The sequence below is a fragment of the Schistocerca gregaria genome, chromosome 3 (genome assembly GCF_023897955.1).
Source record: "Schistocerca gregaria isolate iqSchGreg1 chromosome 3, iqSchGreg1.2, whole genome shotgun sequence".
Taxonomy (NCBI): Eukaryota; Metazoa; Arthropoda; class Insecta; order Orthoptera; family Acrididae; genus Schistocerca; species Schistocerca gregaria.
Window position 1 is genome coordinate 913258300 of NC_064922.1, and position 19917 is coordinate 913278216.

Below are 19917 nucleotides of genomic sequence, written 5' to 3' on the forward strand. Positions count from 1 at the left end.
TCCCTCCGGTGCTCCTAATAAACCATCCGCCTTCCTCTGAGCTGCTGGCTACCCATCCTTACCCACCTCTCTCCCCCTCTACCCAACCCACCTCGCTATAGTCCACCAGTCAAACTGCAATCATTTCACTGTGTGTAGAGCTGGTATTGTGTGTGTGTGTGTGTGTGTGTGTGTGTGTGTGTGTGTGTGTGTGTGTGTGTGTGTGTGTTTTTCATACTGTACCTGGAGGAAGTATTTATTCCGAAAGCTAACAACTTTCCTTTCCTTTTTGTGTGTCCTTGTCAACTACTCAGCACTTACTGCTTTTCAATGAGTGGTTATTTTTTGGCAGCAACACCCTATCATAATTACTTCCTACATTAGTATTTCTATAATTAATTTGTGAAAACTGAGTAACTGTGAACTGAAATATGTATACTGGATTAACACTATGTTTTAAAAACAGAGAGAGAAACAAATGTAGTGATGCCACATACTTTAAACTGTTTTTCACCCATCCTTGTGGTGTTTGTTGAGTGATTTCATCTCAAATCATAAAGGTCTAGAGTGAATGTGTCTATATATAGACAGAAACTACCACATGGGAAAAATATATTTAAAAATATATTAAAAACAAAGATTCCAAGACTTATCTACCGGCACTTTCCCGATCGGTAAGTCTTGGAATCTTTGTTTTTAATATATGTAAAGTTCAAGTTCCACATGATACCTCTCCAAAACTGCAATATGTTGATTTTCTGATGATTACTACAGACCTCTCGAAATGAGAGTAGCTATGAAAATGTTGTAATGAAAGGCAAAATTAAAAAAATTGTAATAAAGAAACCAAAAGTGATACAGATTTGAATTTATTTTCAATAAATACTTCGTCCCAATATTATAACACATGATTAATACATACACACGTCTGAGCTTTTTTTAAATAAACTATGAAAATTTGTAACTTTTTGTGAATTTTAAAATTATGTTTTGAATACATGAATAGTCACAGGATGCTAACTGCCTTAACAAATGATAAAGTGGAGGACTGTTAACTGTCAGCTGTGGCATTAATGCATGAAATTCTTAAACTGTCAAAATATTTGTACGTAAAGATGAAAGAATCTGAATTTTTTTTGTTATTTGGAAATTATTTTCTCCAAAAACCCCATCCATAATGTTCTAAAAAATTTTATGGTACATTAGTTGGTCATTGTACTTAGGAAATATACAATCAGAGTGGGCAATACTTGTCTGTACAAAATGTGAGAAATTATGTAGGTGGACCTAGGTCTACCTAGCCCTACTCTCAAGGTCAGCAAAATCATGGACACTTAAATATTTAAATTGATCACTAGTCTTAAGTAAATGTCATGCAAAACTGTCATTTCTGAATCAAATAATTACTTAACAACATTATAAGTGAGTAAGAAAACAATTCATTATTTTGTTCGAAAGCATTTTAAACGAAGATGAGATATAGAATATTTATACCCAATTTTCTTTTTATGATGCTATTCACAAATTATTATTGTCTTCTGTCATGATTTTACTTCTTCATGACTTTCTCTGAATTAAAATTGAATACAACGTAACAAGCAGCACTAAACTTTTTTGAAAAAGTTCATTTGTTTTTTTCATATGCTTCTCATTGAACTTGTATAGCCGAGCTGGATTTGCACATGGACAAGGCTGATGCAACAAGAACAGTACTTAGGAAATCGGGACTGCACACTGATCTTTTGATGATGGACATTTGAAAGCATTAGCAGGACTATGAGGTGTCATAAAAGAGACAGCTATATCTTACAGTTCCTGACACACACATATTATTTGTTCCACCCACCACTGATTGTCATACACACAAGAAGTGACTCACTACAGAGTCTTCTTATGTAGACTGTGGTCTCTGCATTTCACCCACAGTAAAAAGCTCTTGCAATGTATGTGCCACTCCGGGATACAACCCAGTAATGATGTGATTGAATTCCTACTGCAGGCCTCATGGCAGATCACTCTTCTCTCTTTTTTTGAATGGAATTCCCTTAATGTACTTTCATTTAGAATTACGAGTTTCATATTTGTTACTAATTTCATGTGGTTTGTACAAATCCAGTAGCATCTATTGTAGTATCAACAGCTTCGTGCTGGAGATTAAATCTTGTTGCAAGATGTTTACAGAGACCACCACCCCAATCACATCCATTTTTCCATTACTTGTTGCTGAAAAATCCATTTTTTGTCTTAATGTATGTATTACTTTGTTGACCAAGCTCATAAAGCTGGAAGCAGTTTTTTAAATGAGATGCTGCTCCGTCGGTCACATATACCTTAGAGTTTTCAAATCTCATCCAATACAGTCCACAACAGCCAGTCTTTCCTTCTCATCCCGTAAGGTAAGTCCCCCCTGACCTGCAGTTCTGGGCGACTTTCTCGAAATCTATCCCTTTTCCTAGACTTTTCCAGTCGTATTCCTTCACCCTTCACCCTACACCCTTCTTCCTTGTGCCTGAGGAAAGAGCCACTGGCTCCAAAAGTTTGCCAGTCACAACAGTCTGTTATGTGTGTGTTCTACTGCTGCTTGGTGAGTAGATTTTTATCTATCCAGTAAAATAATTTTTACCTTTTTGGCATTTTTACGATTTTCACTGACAGAGATAACATCAGCCTAGTTAGGACTTCGCCTGCTGCAGTCTTTGTCACCACTTAGGTAATATTTGAGAGCAACTGTAAGTGTATCATCTTGCAGTGGATGGCCACAGTAAGAATCTGGCCATGCCCAAATACCTTTTTCATTCTTTGTTTGACACAATTTTGAAATCAAATAATGTGAAGAAATGGATATGTATTTCTGTATCTGATGCTTAGAGTAGCTACCTGGTATTAGTGTCGGTAAATGTACTTTCTCAATAGAGGCAGCTGCTGAGATAGCAGTACTTAGGTTTTGAAACCACACATCACATTTCATGCGCATATCAGTATCTTCAGGTTCTGCACCAAGTACATCTACAGCATACGCTTCACAAAGTTTTGAAGATGTTGCTTGTGTAGAACTTGTTTCAATCTCTTCTACTTTTCTTTTTACATACTGTTTTCTCCTTGTGCTTCTTACCTTTCCTGGGTGTTTAGGGTGGGTTATTGTAGGGACTACAGCAGAAATGCTATCATTCAGTGCAGCAGCAGCTTCATACTCAGGAATATAAACATCTGCACTGTTTTCTTCAGTTTCACATTCAGGTGATGGTTGTCACTAAATTTCTTCTTGTAGTGAGCGTAGCAATTCCTGCACAGTGGATGTGATGCTAATACCATTAACCAAATAACATTTTCTGTTATTCTCAAAAGTTTTTGGTTGGATGTTTTTGAGTAAATAATTTTTAAAAACTAGTAAAAATGTAATTTTTTATATTTTTAGTAATAAATATTTTCATAATACAGATAACTGGAGCAGAGAAGATACTGTTTATAATTACATCAGTAGCATCTGTTAATATGACAGAAAAGATGGTGTTCTGTGACTTTCCAAATTAAAAAAAATATTTTAAATGCAAAAATCAACTTAAATTTCGTATTTTCATCTTAAATTTGAAAGTTAAAGGAAGCCCAAAAGTTTGTGAGTGTCAGCTAAGATTTGACGCACTGAGACGGAACTTTAAAGCAAATCATGTGCCAGGTCTCCAGTACTTTCGGTTTGTTAGTTATATATATTTGTTCTCTACTGTTTTCAGAGTTATTTACAAAATATACATTTTTCAAAGGGCAGTGCCATTTACAAAAATGAAGATAAAAGAAAATATGTTTCAACACTTATGATATAAAGGTCTAATATATATTCTTTCCAGAAAAATTCATGACCACAAGTTGATATGACCTGTATGATTTGAGATGAAATCAACCCATTGTTATGTTCCCTGTAACAACCCTGTTATGGATGTAAACCCTTTTTTCCCCCCTCTGTCTCCATTTTCTGAAGACTCATTTTGATAAGGTTTCCCATTTTTTAACCAGTTAAGGCGAGTGCCAGTACGACAAGGTATACAAAAAAGGAATTATTTTTTAAAAGCTATATATTTTCAAATTGTTTACAAAACAGCCTTATTCCCTTCAAAATGCTCTCCATTACGACTAATACATTTATGTACCAGTGCTTTCACTGTTTGAAACATTTTTTGTAGTCCTCTTTAGAAATGGCTGACAGCTCCTCCCCCCCCCCCCCCCCCCCCTCTTCAATGTTGTCTAATCGATGTCCTTTCATGCCCCTTTTCATTCTTGGAAATAAGAAAAATTCGCATGGAGCCAGATCAGGTGAGCAATATAAAACAGGCAGAGGAACTGTACAATTTTTAGCCAAAAACTGTCTAACAGAGATGGCTGTATGTGCAGCTGCATTGTCATGGTGGAAGAACCAGTCTCCTGTCTGCCAAAAATCTGGTGTTGTTTGACTGAACCGAGATCCAAGATAACCCACTGATCTCTGACAGTTGATCAATTGTCTGTTGACAGACTGTTAGCAAAATCTCTCAACTTTTTTCAATATTTTCATTGATTTGGGCAGTTGAGGGGTGTCTAGAAAAAGGTTTGCCATCAGTCGGCATGCTACAATTTTTAAATTGAGCAAACCACTCGTGCACTTGAGTTTTTCCCCTAGCGTCATCTTGGTAACCTGTTTTCAACATTAGAACAGTTTGAGCAGTATTTTTACTGAGAAGAAAACAAAATTTCACAGTTGCATATTGTTCATTTAAACTTGCCATGATAAAAAACGAAATGAGAATAAAACAGTCCGAGCAAAAGCAGTCACGGCAGATGAACAGAACAAGCCAGGTCGACAACACAGGTGGCACTGAACTAGCAATGGGTTGTGCTACAGACACCAAGATGCAGAAATGTGTACTACACAAGCCCTGGCAACAGCAATGTTATTCTGTTTTTACCCTCTCATACTATCAATTTTATTACATGGTTTGAATACTTCTTTAAAGTTGACTTATGTTGCATTTGGAAGATTTAGAGACAGCTGTTGCTGTATGTGGTGGCCATTTAAAACCTATGGTTACCACAATCGTATCAGGTATTTTTTTAAACCCAGATATTCTGTTTTTACCTCTTTACACCATATTCTCTTTCACAAAAGTCTAACCTATCTTTCCTATATTTGTGAACCTTTCACTCTGCGAACTACCCTGAAGTGCATGGTAGAGGGTACTTCCCCTTGACCCAGTTATTAGGGTGTCTTCCCATTCCATTCACATATTGAATGCAACAAGAATGATTTTTGAATGCCTCTGTGCATGCAGTAATTATTCTAACTTTTCCCTCACAATCCCTAAAGGGTGTTGTAATATATTCTTATAATTATCATGTGAAGCCAGTTCTTGAAACTTTGTTAGTAGACTATCTCAGTATAGTTTACATTTATCTTAAAGAGTTGGCCAGTTCAGTTTCTTCAGTGAAGCATCAGGTAAACCTGTCACAATTTGTGCTGTCCTTCTCTGTATGTATTCAATATCCCCCGTTAGTCCTGTTTAGTACAGGTCCCACGCACTTGAGCAATATTCTAGAGTGGGTCATACAAGTGATTTGTAAGCATTCTCCTTTGTAGACCAATTTCACTTCCTCACAATTATATCAATAAACCGAAGTCTATCACCTACTTTATCCGTGATTGAACCTGTATGATCATTCCATTTAATATCCCTACAAAGTATTACACCCAGGTGTTTGTATGAGTTGGCTGATTAGAACTGTGACTCATTGGTATTGTTGTCATATGATGCTACCCCACCAGGGGGCTCACCACTCTTTGGCAGGTTCATGCTTAGCTACCATGGATCCCCAGCCTTTGCAGCATTTTTTCCCTTCCGTGCTGCATGGCTATCCTTTTGCTGTTCTTTTTCCCTCCCTTGGGGAACATGTCTGTGGTATTATTGGGAATGTTGTGCATTCTGTCGCTGACGAGCAAACAGACTCACTTTTGTTTTTCACTCCCTTTTCTTTTCTTTGTTTTCCTTCTCCTCTCGTTCCTCTGTGTCGGCATTTGAGGATCCTCTTTATTTTTTCTTTCTCCCTGTGTGTTCCTGAAGACCGGCCCATCCGTCTGATCTATAACGGGTGAATGGGTAATGTGTAATTCCCAGCCCCGGGTCGACAGGTAGGGTTCGCACGTACCCCCTGGTACCAGCCAGGCCCAGGGAGGGGTGAATGCCTGAGCTGAGCTGTAACCTTCCCAAATTGCCAACTGGTCCCTTTGTCAGGTGTTTGGGAGGTGTGACCTGAGGTGTGAACAGTCACCTAAGGTGTGTGCGCCTCCTTGTGAAGGGGGCAGCCAGTTGGAAGGAGCATGCCATCGGAGACGCTGGCAATCATGGGGGATTTCCTCACTATAAGTCAATCATTTTCCCAGTCATGAGGCTAATTATTCAAAGACCCTTCCGGCTGCACCACAGTTCCTCGTGGTCTCATGTACTGAAGATATACAGTCCTTTGCCTCAGTAAATCCATTTATTATTAAGAAAGATGTAGATGCAATTGCTGGCCTTGTGAAATCATGCTCTCATTTACGGAATGACACTTTGCTTTTGGAGACCGCTTCTGATTCTCAAGCACAACAACTGCTTACTGCCTCGCTTCTCCACGGTTACCCTGTTCATGTCAAGGCCCATAGAACTTTAAATTCTTCCCGTGTTGTAATTTAGACCAGGCTGCTGAATGGTCTAACTGAGGCCGAAATCCAATCTTACCTCTGTGATCAAAGTGTCATTGCTGTCCATCGTGTAATGAAAAAGGTAGATTCCTCCTTAGTGCCCACCCACACTCTCTTTTCATCTTTGGTAGAGTGGTGCTTCTGTCCAAGCTCAAAGCAGGCTATGAAACTATCACCATTTGGTTGTACATTCCGAACCTGATACGCTGCTACCAGTGTCATCATTTCAACCACACTAGGACGTCTTATCAACACCCAGCCACATGTGTCACCTATGGTAGGGATGCACACGAGAGCAATTGTCCACCTCCTCCTCCCCACTGTATCAACTGCAATGGTGACCATGCCACCTCCTCTTGGGATTGTCCAGTGTATCTTGATGAGTGAGCTGTTCAAGAGATCGGGGTAAAGGAAAAGGTGCCTTATCCAGTTGCTCACAAGTTACTGGCTAGTCACAAACCCAGCATTCTCCCGTCTGGTTCCTATAGTTATTTTCTTGTTACCCTTCGTTCCGTGAAGGACATGGCCACACAGACATGCGACCTCCAATTCGACTCTGAGTTTGTGAAATCGCCCAGTGTCAAAGTAGCATCGCCATCCCCCTGTCCGGCTGTGCAACAAGCCGTCAAACTCTCGCCTCTTGGGGGAAGCCACCAGCTACACAACCACTAGGCCGCAAAAGACAGAAGGAGTATCCCCATGAAGACTTCCTCTATCCCTTCAGCCACACAACACCCGAGTCTTCATCTAACCGGAAAGGCTTGAAGAAGTCCACCAAAAGCAAATGGTCTTCTCCTTTGCCACCTTGAAGATCCTCTTCGATAGTGTCGCCACGTGGTACCTTAGCCCAGCCAGCTTCCATGTTGCCAGTGCGCTCCAACAACTGTTTTTCAGCGTTGGACTCCACAGACCGATCGCACAAGCAAGCTGATGCTTCTGTGGACCCCATGGAGCAGGATTCTCCTACTTTGGTGTACTGTAGTAGTGCCTCTTCCCCAGCTCTCACTCGGCAGCTGCTGAAGTAACACCCCTACATCTCTTCATCATGATTTTCCTCCAATGCCCCAATGGAATGTTCACGGCCTTTGGTCCCACAAAGAGGATTTACAGCTGCTTTTAGCATTGCAGCGTCCCTTTGTATTCTGCCTTCAGGAAGCTAGCACCCTCACGACTGCTTTGAGCTTTCACATTTCTTACCGTTTCGTTTTGATCTTCCCCCTGAGGTTGGCATTCCATCTCATAAGGGCGTCATGCTGCACATACTGGATGACATTCATAGTCAACCCCACCCCCTGACTACTAATCTTCAAGCTATTGCAGTTCATATTTTCCTTCCCCCTTGACTTTTTCGCTCTGTACCATAAGTGTCCCTCCATCATCGCTGTCATCAGGTCAGACTTCCTTCAACTTATTGGGCAGCTATCTCCCCACTTTTTGCTGCTTGGTGATTTTAATGCACATCATCCTCTTTGGGGTTCTTCCAGGACCTGTCAGATAGGTGCCCTATTGGCTGACCACCTTAACCAACTTAACCTCTTCTGCCTTGACACTGGAGCACCCACTTTCCTTGCCAACCCCTCAGACACATATTCCCATTTGGACCTTCCCTTGTGCACTGCCCAGCTTTCCCCCTCGTCTTGAGTGGTCCGTTCTTTCTGACACTTACTCAAGCGATCATTTCCCGGGTGCTATCCGTTTGCTGACTCCTAGCCCATCCTCGTACACGCTGACTGGCAGCTTTACTTCTCCCTGGCGACTTTTGAAGACTGATATTTCCTCAGTTGTGCTGACTGCTGCAGAATGTTCCATCTCCATTACTTCCTTTTTACCACATCATGTCCCAGTCTCTTGATGGACTATGAGACGTGCCGTGACGCAATTCGTGCATGGAGACTTGCTATCCGCATTTTAACGGCCACCCTATGCAGGCAAACTGCATTAATTATATACAGATATGTGCAAAGTGCCGTCGCGTTCTTCGGGATAGTAAAAGAGCCAGCTAGATTTCATTCACTAGTTCTTTTAACAGTTCCACACCTTCCTCTGTCATGTGGGCCTACCTCCGACGGCTCTCTGGAACCAAGATCCATTCCCTAATTTCCAGCATGACAGTAGCTGACGATGTCATCGTGGACCCTATTGTTATCTCCAACAGCTTGGCCTGCCATTTTGCGGAAATTTTGAGCTCTTCCCACTATCGCCCTGTCTTCCTCCATTGGAAATGAGTGGAGGAGGCTCGGGCGATACCCTTCTCATCTCCGAATCACGAGCGCTACAATGCCGCCTTTACTATGAGGGAGCTAGATCATGCTCTCAGCTCATCCCGATCCTCCGCCCCAGGGCCAGGCACCATGCACATTCAGATGTTGCAGCACCTTTGTCTTGCGGGCAAGCAATTTCTGCGTAACACATACAACTGCATCTGGGCAGAGGGCACATTTCCTGGACACTGGCAGGAAGCCACCATCATACCCATACCTAAGCCTGGTAAGGACAAAAACCTTCCTTCTGGCTACCTCCCCATCTGTGTTACCAGCTGCTTTTGCAAGGGGATGGAACATATGATTCATGCCTGGCTGGTGTGGTGGCTCGAGTCTCGCCATTTACTAACAAATGCACAGTGTGGATTTCAAGTGCGGCGTTGATCATCTCGTTACTTTGTCCACCCATGTCATGAATGGTTTTCTGCAGAAATCCCATACTGTGATGATGTTTTTCGATTTGCAGAAGGCCTACGGCACCTGCTGGAGAACTGGTATCCTCCATACTTGTTATATGTGGGGCTTGGGTGGGTGCCTGCCCTGTTTTCTTCAGGCATTTTTACAAGACTGAGTTTTCAAGGTGGGTGTGGGTTCTGCCTTGTCAGACACCTTTATCGAGGAAAATGGTGTACCTTAGGGTTCTGTCCTGAGTGTTGTCCTCTATGCTGTCACCATAAACCCTATAATGGCCTGTCTCCGGCTGAGCATCCTCGGCTCTATTTTTTTGTGGACGATTTGGCCATCAATTGCAGTTCTCCATGGACATGTCTCACTGAGCGGCATCTTCAGTGCTGTCTTGATCGTCTTTACTCCTGGAGCATCGACAATGGCTTTTGCTTTTCCACTGACAAAACCATCTGTATGAATTTCTGGTGATGCAGATGGTTTCTTCCACCATCTCTCCATCTTGGGCCTGTTGCCCTTCCATTCGTTGAAACTATGAAATTCCTGGGGGCTCATGCTCAATAGGAAACTTTCTTGGTCCACAGCTCTGATACATTGTATAGAAATTGAAGATAGAAGAGGTCGAAAAGAAAGGTAAGGGGCACAACTAATGATATCAGCTGCATTTGGAGTTTATGCAGAATTAGCGGTAATGAGTGAAAATGCGTGTCTGACCTGGACTTTAACCTGGCATCTCCTGCGTACTAGGCAGTTGCATTACCACTGAATCACCGGACTTAGTATTGTTTATCACAGTAGCACACACTGTCTCAGTACACTCGCTGCCCAACCCCTGTTCCCACCTAGTGCCACCTATCCACAGTCCCCATCCTTGTCCTCCATGCTCGCTAATGTTAGATTCCTACTGGAGGTTGAATGAAGGAACAGACACCAGGCACTCATATATAATTGATCCACTTCAGTGGGTAATGAATCCACAACCTTCAGTGCGGATACACATTTAGGTTCAACCTCCAATGTGGATCTAAAATTAACGAGTATGGACATTGACCTTGTGGCTAGGTGGAGCTAGGTGGGAATGTGGGTCAGCTGGGGAGCATTGCCATAAACACTTTGTCTGGGTGGCACAGTGGTTAATGCAGCTGCCTAGCAAACAGGAAAGTTCTCTGTAACATAGCATCTTACAGTGGCTTAATTTTTAAGTCACTTGTGTAACAATTACATTTGCAACAGTTTAGCTGTTGAAATGAACTGCAATTTATTCAAAAAATTAATGATCTGAGACTTTTTTATATATGATTTAAGTGCCTAAAATTCAAGAGTGGGCACTTCATGCTTTGTGCAGCATAGTGCTACATTCTCATATCATGGCTTTGTCTGCCTAGTCCAATCAATGAAGACAAAAAAAAGAGCAAGTAGGGAACAAAATTCGTGTAGTTGAAAATTGTTGTACAGCGGTGGGGGAAGTGTGAGGGTCATTTATAGGTCACTCTCTTAGGGGTGTTTTTTTTTTTTTTTTTTTTTTTTTTTTTTTGGGTTAACTCAAAAACCATGGTGTCTAGCAAAAATGTTTCCCAGTACAATATCAAACTACATGAAATTTCCTACAAAGAAGGTCCTGCTCATTTTTTATCTAGAACTAATATTTTCTACACTGCAGGGAATGGAAAAACCATCAATTATTTAAAATATTTAAAATCGTGTTTTAATGGTCTAAAATTAGTGTTTTGTTGAATGAAGTGGGTTAAGACCAAATATTAAATGATTGTACCGTCTAAGTACAGTAAAGCTGTATTTTGGGAATTACTATTTGAGGATGTGACTGTTGGCAGGAGGAGTTAGTGGGGGTGGAGGGCAGAAGTGTGACAGAAGGCAGTTTGGCAGAATGAGGTCATATATTTCCCTCATTTGTGTGTCTGCAAAATGAAGAGCGAGCACATGAATCCCCATTCTCACGACATCACTACATTCAGAAAACAACTAAATGCTCTTTCACAATTGTACCGAACTTTCTGCAGTATGCCTTACAAAGCACTAGTAACGCAGTGCACAGACATGTCTGGAAAGTGTTCATTTTCCACAAAATGCATTAACACTTATTGGAATATGGATATCAGTTACTAATAAAACTACACCTAGTAACGCAGTGCACAGGCATGTCTGGAAAGTGTTCATTTTCCACAAAATGCATTAACACTTATTGGAATATGGATATCAGTTACTAATAAAACTACACCTATGAAGAGAACCTATACAGATATTCACACACTGCCTTGCACTGCTAGTAGTGGAATTGATCGTTATGTCATCCTACATGACTGATGTGGCCTTCTTCTGGGAAATGTCAGTACTTCTACCACAAGAACTGCTCGCACTTAAGTTTACACATGGAATAATTAACTATACCCAGCTCTGCATTGCCTATCCAGTTCTCTTACGTGAGTAGACAAAATGCTTATGTTTAAATAGTGGAATGACTTTCAGTTTATTATTTGCCATGATTAAGAGAGTATTTATGTAAAACATATTCCTATAAACAATGACCGAGAAGTGTTTAATCTGTGAGATTGGTGATGTCAGTGACCAATGCATTGTGGTGAGGAAGGAATATGCTGTTTGGTAAATGCCAGTTGTTTGAGAAAAGATGGGAAAGCTGATGGTTCGTGCAACAAAAATCATGATATTGTTCATGCACTTTGCAGAAAATGGTATACCAGAACTACGTCAGTTAAGATTTCTTGGAGGAGCTGTTTCAGAGGAACAGCCTCCAACATCAGCCGGAGTCAAGTGTTTATGTTCTGCAAAAGCAAAATCTGATTTTGAAACTAGCTATCGGTTTTGTGTGAAAGATATTGATGATTAATTTTTTTAATAAACAGAAGAAAAAAAAACCCAAAAAATTGTGGTAAAAGTTTTACATTTTTCAATCCTTCAGTTATTATAATACGCTTACAGAGGAGATGAAGGATGTATTGAGACACACCATCCAAAGACATTGGTGATCTACACACTGCAGATGCAAGATACCACAATAACTGCTATAAAAAGTTCTTTTTATAGGCTCAGCACCTCAGTCTAGAAAAAATGGATAACCTGAGAATGAAGGAATTAATGATCAGTGGATGAAATATTCAGTTTCGTAGACGGGAGTGATACTGTCAGTTCACCTCAAACGAGTTGTCGAAGCTGGTTTCGGGAACATTGCCTCATGTAAAGAGAGTCAAGGACAGATTGAGAGAAAAGTATCGAGGCTGCATTGTTTTCAGCACAATCCACACCAGAAAAGCTGTTGTGTGTTTTCGTAGTTCAGGTGAAAAATTTTTGTATGGTGCGCGGTATTCTTCAAAGTGCAAAAATGAACAAGCAAAATGGGAAAGAATTGTGAAAGCAGCTGGCACTGCAACCTTGAAGACATTGAGTCAGTAGCTTATGATAGTTCTGTTTTTCCAGCTTGCGACAGATTATGTAGGGGGACCAAGGAAATGGTACCTCGTACACTCATTGTCTTTGTGGGCTACATTTCAGTGAAGAAAAGGGCAAATCAGAAAACTGAAAAGTAGTTGACATATTTAGCCGATGCCCCCACTTCTGTCATTCATCCTCGGTCATTCACATCACCTATATAACATGCTGTTGCTCTCTTCATTCACAGAAAATATGGATTGCCATACCCAGACACAACCAGAGACGCAGTAGAAACTGAAGTCATACTGAACAACATATTTTGCCAATGTTGTGATGTGTGGGGTATGATTGATGGCAAAAAGCTGGCATTCATGTTCCATGGTTTGCAGCAAGTGCCATGGTACATGTACAAATGGTACACTGTTCCTCAATCTGGAGGGTGGTGGTGGTGGTGGTGGTGGTGGTGGTGGTGGTGGTGGTGGTGGTGGCGGCGGCGGCGGCGACTACGACGACGACGATACAGTTATTGATTTTTTTATGTGAACCCATTCAAGTTAAGAAATTATTATTGTGTAGATTTTCAGTTATTTCCAAGTTCAGTGTTAGACATTAATGTTACACCACTAAAACCTTATTTTTAGTAACTTGCAATTTTTCCATCCCCCGCTATGCGAAAACTATTACTTCTATAGAAAATATGAATAGGATCTTTTTGTTGGAAATTTAATGTAGTTTAATTTTATACTGGGAAAAATTTTCAATGGAAGCCATGGTTGTCTCTCTTTCACTTGGGATTTATGGAACACAGTGCAAAAATGAATGAATGTGCATATTCATACATTGGTGTGCTATATAAGATACACCAGCAGAAAATGGTGTTTACCAATAAAACGAGGAAAAACTTCTAAATTTTTGTAGTACCTATTCAAAATAATGAAAGAAACATATTGTCTCTTTATCTGAATTTTTAATTTTTTGTAGTTAATTACTTTAACAAAAAGGTGCAGTCAGATGAAAAGAAGCATATGGGAAAAATTAAGTAAACTGTTTGTTCATTATTTCAAAAGTAATCATCATAGCTCTTAATACACTTATCCCAAGATGGTCACTGTCGCTATGAAAAAATGATTGCAGTTGCCTTCAGACTGATGATTGCATCCAGGCAGTCACCTCTTCATCTGAAACAAATTGACAGCCACAAAAATCTTTCTTCAGGGTTCCAAACAATGAAAATTGCACAGGGAGAGATCAGGAATGTGTGAAGGATGTGTAAGGGCTTCCCATCTAAATTTCTGCAGCATAGCAGGCCTGCATGTTGCCAAGGTTGTTTTGACTATACTACAGAAGTTTTGCTGTGAAGTCCTTGCACACCCTCCATACAGTCCCAATCTGTCCCTGTGCAAATTTCCATATTATTGGAGCCCAGAAGAAAGACATTTATAGTTCATTGATTTGCTTCAGATAGAGAGGCACAAACTAGGGTACTTTTCCATCTGTCTTGTTTTCATTTGACTGCCACTTATATTATTGGCAGCTTTTCAGTCATTAATATAGATTTGATTACTTTCATTAACTTATACCTTATGACAATATTTTAGCATAATTCTTTCATGAGATATTCATTGCACAAAAGCAAGAGTGGTGTTCACGCGACACTTGGGAGGCCGCTGTCAAAGCAGTTGGGAATAGTAATGCCAATCTCACAATATATTTCTCCTTAAATGCAATAGTAATATTCACAAATACAACACATTAAGGAAATTAATGTGGCATTTTCCCACTTAGCTTGTATTAGTTAAACATATTTATTCCACAATTTGTTTCAGCTTTCTAAACTGTTATCCAGTATTTAATGAGAAAAAGATGCCATATGAATAAAAATAGCAGCATATTCACATTATATGCTTCCAATCATTTTGGTTTACAAATTTAACTGTTCTTGATAGTTTGACAGATAGGTAGTACACATTTCATGTCTGCATCCACCAGTTATTTATCGAACCGTCACTAACAATTAAATTTACACACAAAAATGAATGGAAGCACATAATGTGAAGACATTGCCAGTTTTATACTACAGTCCCTTTTTCTAGTTGGTCAGTCAATAAAGGCTTAAAAATAGGAAACTAGTTTGGATGGAAGAAGTAGTTTCAATAAATCCAATCTAAGTGGAAAAATGCTGTATTTATTAAATAACTTGATGGATGTAAAATCCACCATAAAGAACATGTATGACACTAAAGGAAAGTTATTTAAACGATCTCATAAGAAATCTAGTTTTGGGCAAGAAAGGATTGTAGTAAATTGCTATAAACATATTTAAAAGTAAAACGTATTTTATTTTTAGAGAGAAAATGTGTGATGGTAACTACAAATTAAGGTGTGCTTTCTGGATAATTGCTTCCATAATCCTGGATGATTTAGTATATACAAATAAGTATCAGTTTTTTAATAACGTGTTTGATTTCTTTTATTCTCTGTTTCATTGTTTTTCTGCATTGTTTCATTTTTGTCACTAATGTGTTCAATTTTTAACTTTTAAGGATTCTATGGGAGGCCATGGACAACAGAGCAACGAAAAGATCTCTTCCAAAAGTAAGTACTGTCCAAAGCTTCATATGGGAGGATGCATTAGTGAGAAATGTGGATCAAGGTAGGGCAAGATTCAGGTTGCAGTGCATAAACGTGAAAACATTGGTTTTATTCTTACCATATCTTCATTAATCCTTCATGTATGCTTCATCAGATGCCACAAGCGATCTCCCTGTCCATTCAAAGTCTGATAACCTTATGTCTTTTCTCCCATTTCCTCATCATAAGGTAAAGGTAGCTCTAGTACTGAAAGCTGAAGCTTCAGTACTGTCTGTAATCTTCTCTGTAAAGCAATGACATTAAAATCATTTGTGTAACAAACAGTGGAAAATTCAGGAGGGAATACAACAATATTATGAAAAGGAAAGTTGCTACTCACCATATAGTGGAGATGCTGAGTTGCAGATAGGCACAACAAGAAGACTGTCAGAAATAAACAAAGCTTTCAGCCATTAAGGCCTTCGTCAACAATCGATGTACACACACACACACACACACACACACACACACACACACAAGGGCATTTGACAGGGCTCCTGACTGCGAAGGAAACCCCATTGATAGCAATGGCAAACGACTTCGAGGTCAAAAAACACACAAACCAAATGGTTTCAGTGCAAGAAGAACCCCCGTATCACCATCTCCAGTAGGATTAAGCTGTTAAGGGTTGAATGGTAGCACCTGAAACTGCACTGGGGGCGGCTCAGGTGACCTCGGTATTTGAGTTGCTATACGAGGCGGTGGTTGATCATGCATTCACGAGGCTTACCCACGTAACTGGTATGGCTACACTCTGGTAACTCGTAGAGGTGCTATGGTCCTTGCCTCTTTGTCTGATCTTACAGTGATGATCAGGCAGCTACAGCTGACTATCAGGAGGCTGGAAACCTGGGCCAAGACAACTGGTTCTTGGTTCTCACCAGAGAAGAGTACGTCTGTCAATTTTAATTGTGCTCATTGAAGTTTTAATCAACCAGTGTTCACAATGGGGGGAAAATATTTTACATTTTCAGGAAACTGTGAGCTTTTTGGATTTATTATTTGACTCAAAATTAACTTGGCTCCCACACCTGAAAGACCTATGAACAAGGGCTTCCAGTCATTGAATATTTTGAAATCCCTTAATGGAAAATCACGGGCTGGGGACAGGTCCCGCCTTCTGCAGTTTGGTAGGACGTTAGTTTAACATGTTTCGATTATAGCAGCACAGTCTATGGATCAGCCTGTATTTGCTACTCAAGATGTTAGACACTGTCCACCATGAGGGCATTGGAATATCGACTGAATCATTTTGGACCAAACCAGTTCAGAGTCTGTGTACAGAGGCTAGTGAACCACCACTCTGGATTCAGCAACGTACCCTTTGGCTCGACAGGCACTGCAAATCTTGGTGTCACCTCAGTCATTGGCATTTAGTGCAGTGGTCCGACCCAACTTTGAATGGCTGTTTAGGAATCGGCCCCATGTGACCCATCCATTCGTAATACTTGCTGCCGCCTGTCTCTTGACCTACATCAATCAGAATTCTAAATACACAGTCAGGGATGGAATGCATTACCGCCTTGGTGTCTTCAAAGACCCAAAGTGATTTTAAGATTGACGCAATACAAGAAAGCTTTTACTCCAGATTATGTTTTTACAAATTTGGTTTCTACGATTTTACACTACTGGCCATTAAAATTGGTACACCAAGAAGAAATGCAGATGATAAACGGGTATTCATTGGACAAATATATTATACTAGAACTGACATGTGATTACATTTTCACACAATTTGGGTGCATAGATCCTGAGAAATCAGTACCCAGAACAACCACCTCTGGCTGTAATAACGGCCTTGATACGCCTGGGCATTGATTCAAACAGAGCTTGGATCCCATGTACAGGTACAGCTGCCCATGCAGCTTCAACACGATACCACAGTTCATCAAGAGAAGTGACTGGCGTATTGTGAAGAGCCAGTTGCTCGGCCACCATTGACCAGACGCTTTGAATTGGTGAGAGATCTGGAGAATGTGCTCGCTAGGGCAGCAGGCGAACATTTACTGTATCCAGAAAGGCCCGTACAGGACCTGCAACATGTGGTCAAGCATTATCCTGCTGAAATGTAGGGTTTCACAGGGATCGAATGAAGGGTAGAGCCACGGGTCGTAACACATCTGAAATGTAACGTCCACTGTTCAAAGTGTCGTCAATGCGAACAAGAGGTGACAGAGACGTGTAACCGATGGCACCCCATACCATCACGCCGGGTGATACCCCAGTATGGTGTTGACGAATACGTGTTTCCACTGTGCGTTCACCGTGATGTCGCCAAGCAAGGATGCGACCATCATGATGCTGTAAACAGAACCTGGATTCATCCGAAAAAATGACGTTTGCTGTTCGTGCACCCAGGTTCGTCGTTGAGTACACCATTGCAGGTGCTCCTGTCTGTGATGCAGCGTCAAGGGTAACTGCAGCCATGGTCTCTGAGCTGATAGTCCATGCTGCTGTAAACGTCGTCGAACTGTTCTTGCAGATAGTTGTTATCTTGCAAACGTCCCCATCTGTTGACTCAGGGATCAAGACATGGCTGTATGATCCATTACAGTCATGCAGATAAGATGCCTGTCATCTTGACTGCTAGTGATACGAGGCTGTTGGAATCCAGCACGGCGTTCGGTATTACCCTCCTGAACTCACTGATTCCATATTCTGCTAACAGTCATTCGATCTCGACCAACGTGAGCAGCAATGTCGCGATACGATAAACCGCATTCGCGATAGGCTACAATCCGACCTTTATCAAAGTCGGAAACATGGTCGTACGCATTTCTCCTCCTTACACGAGGCATCACAACAATGTTTCACCAGGCAACGCCGGTCAACTGCTGTTAGTGTATGAGAAATCAGTTGGAAACTTTCCTCATGTCAGCACGTTGTAGGTGTCGTCACCAGCACCAACCGTGTGTGAATGCTCTGAAAAGCTCTCATTTGCATCTTCTTCCTGTCGGTTAATTTTCGCGTCTGTAGCATGACATCTTTGTGGTGTAGCAATTTTAATCACCAGTAGTGTAAGTACATACCACAGCTTTATCGTTGTTTATAAAGGTGAATCCCAGCAAAAGAATGTCCTCGGTTGTCCAGCCGTTTTCCACGATAGGGTTTTCAAAGTGCGTTTTCTGGAACAATTTACAGATTAAAATACGGAGTTATAGGGCATTATGATGGCACTCGAGGGGATTCACAGACATCACTGTACAATGTTTCATCTGTTCCAACATGCTTAGTGCACTTGAAATATTTCACCAAATGTATCCAGTAGCCCAGTTGATTCAGCTCAGCATGACTTCATACAGCGGCTCCAACACCGTGTCGAGGTGAAATTTTGCTTGGTATTTGGCCACATGAGGATACACGGAAATGACATGGCTGACAAAGTGGCCAGTGGAGCATGTTGAGATGTTATCCATCAATGTCCCATCCCATTGCACATCGTCATTCATTTTCTGACAGACCCATCTTGCATCAGTGGGATACTGAATAGTTGAAGGTGACAGGAAACAGTGTGGTTGCTCAAATCGACCACACAGGCATGGTGGAATTAATGTCAGCCTCACCATTGGAAGGAGGTTCTGTTTACCAGGCTGCACATTGGACATAGCTCTTCAACATGTGGCTTCCTCCACCGTTCTGTGAAGTTTGTGACGTGCCACTCTTAGTTCAGTGTATTTTGGCAATGTGTGTCTTGTATGCTGATATCAGGGCAGCTCTCAGTCTTGATGGAGATATGCCCACCATTCTCGCCAAAACTGATTCCAGTGTTAGAGAAGTGTGACGTCTTGTGAACTGTCAGGTTTCATCCTTAAATTGGCGGGGAAGGGAGTCAGACTTTAGTGCATTATAAACTGCTCTGCGTGCGGGGACAGTCTTCGTATGCATGCATGAGATTGGCATGCTGACTTTTCATCCGGGTGCTGATGACCATGATGTTGAGTGCCCCTCACCTAAAATCATCATATGTGCGCACTTAATTAGTCTAATTTTGTCCTTGCGATCCCTATGGTAACAGTACTTAAGGGTTAGTAGAATGTTCTTAGATTCTTTATTAAATACTGTTTCTCAAAACTTGATATGTGGAATTCCATGGGAAAGTTTGCATCTATCTTCAAGTGTCTGTCATTTCAGTTGCCTGACAATTCATGCTCCTTCATGGTATACATTCACTATCCCTTGTTAGTCCTATTTGAGGTGGGTTCCTCCCACTTGAGCAGTATTTTAGGATGAGTCACACTAGTGTTTTGTATGTGATTCTCTTTGCAGATAGCATTTCCCTAGTTTTCTATGAATGAACTGATGACTGCCACCTACTTTACTATGACTATGCCTATGTGATTGTTTCATTTCATATCCATGCAAAATGATACACCCAGGTATTTGTATGAGTTGATCGATTCCAGTTGTGACTCATTGATATTGTAGTCATTGATACTACACTTTTTTTCTTTTTGTAAATTACACAATTTTACAACATTAAACATATAAAAACAATCTGCTAATCTTTGCGCCACACTGAAATGTTGTCAAAGT

The 19917-nt window shown here is 40.8% G+C and overlaps 1 protein-coding gene across 4 annotated transcripts in view; it reads left to right on the top strand.

Annotated features, from left to right (window-relative positions):
• LOC126355425 (protein O-GlcNAcase) overlaps positions 1 to 19917 on the top strand; it is a 164380-nt gene that overhangs the window by 33023 nt on the left and 111440 nt on the right. For all 4 annotated transcript variants that reach the window (XM_050005732.1, XM_050005731.1, XM_050005730.1 and 1 more), the window contains one exon: positions 15297 to 15348. In XM_050005732.1, the coding sequence (XP_049861689.1) occupies positions 15297 to 15348 (52 nt within the window). The remainder of the gene's footprint in view (positions 1 to 15296; positions 15349 to 19917) is intronic.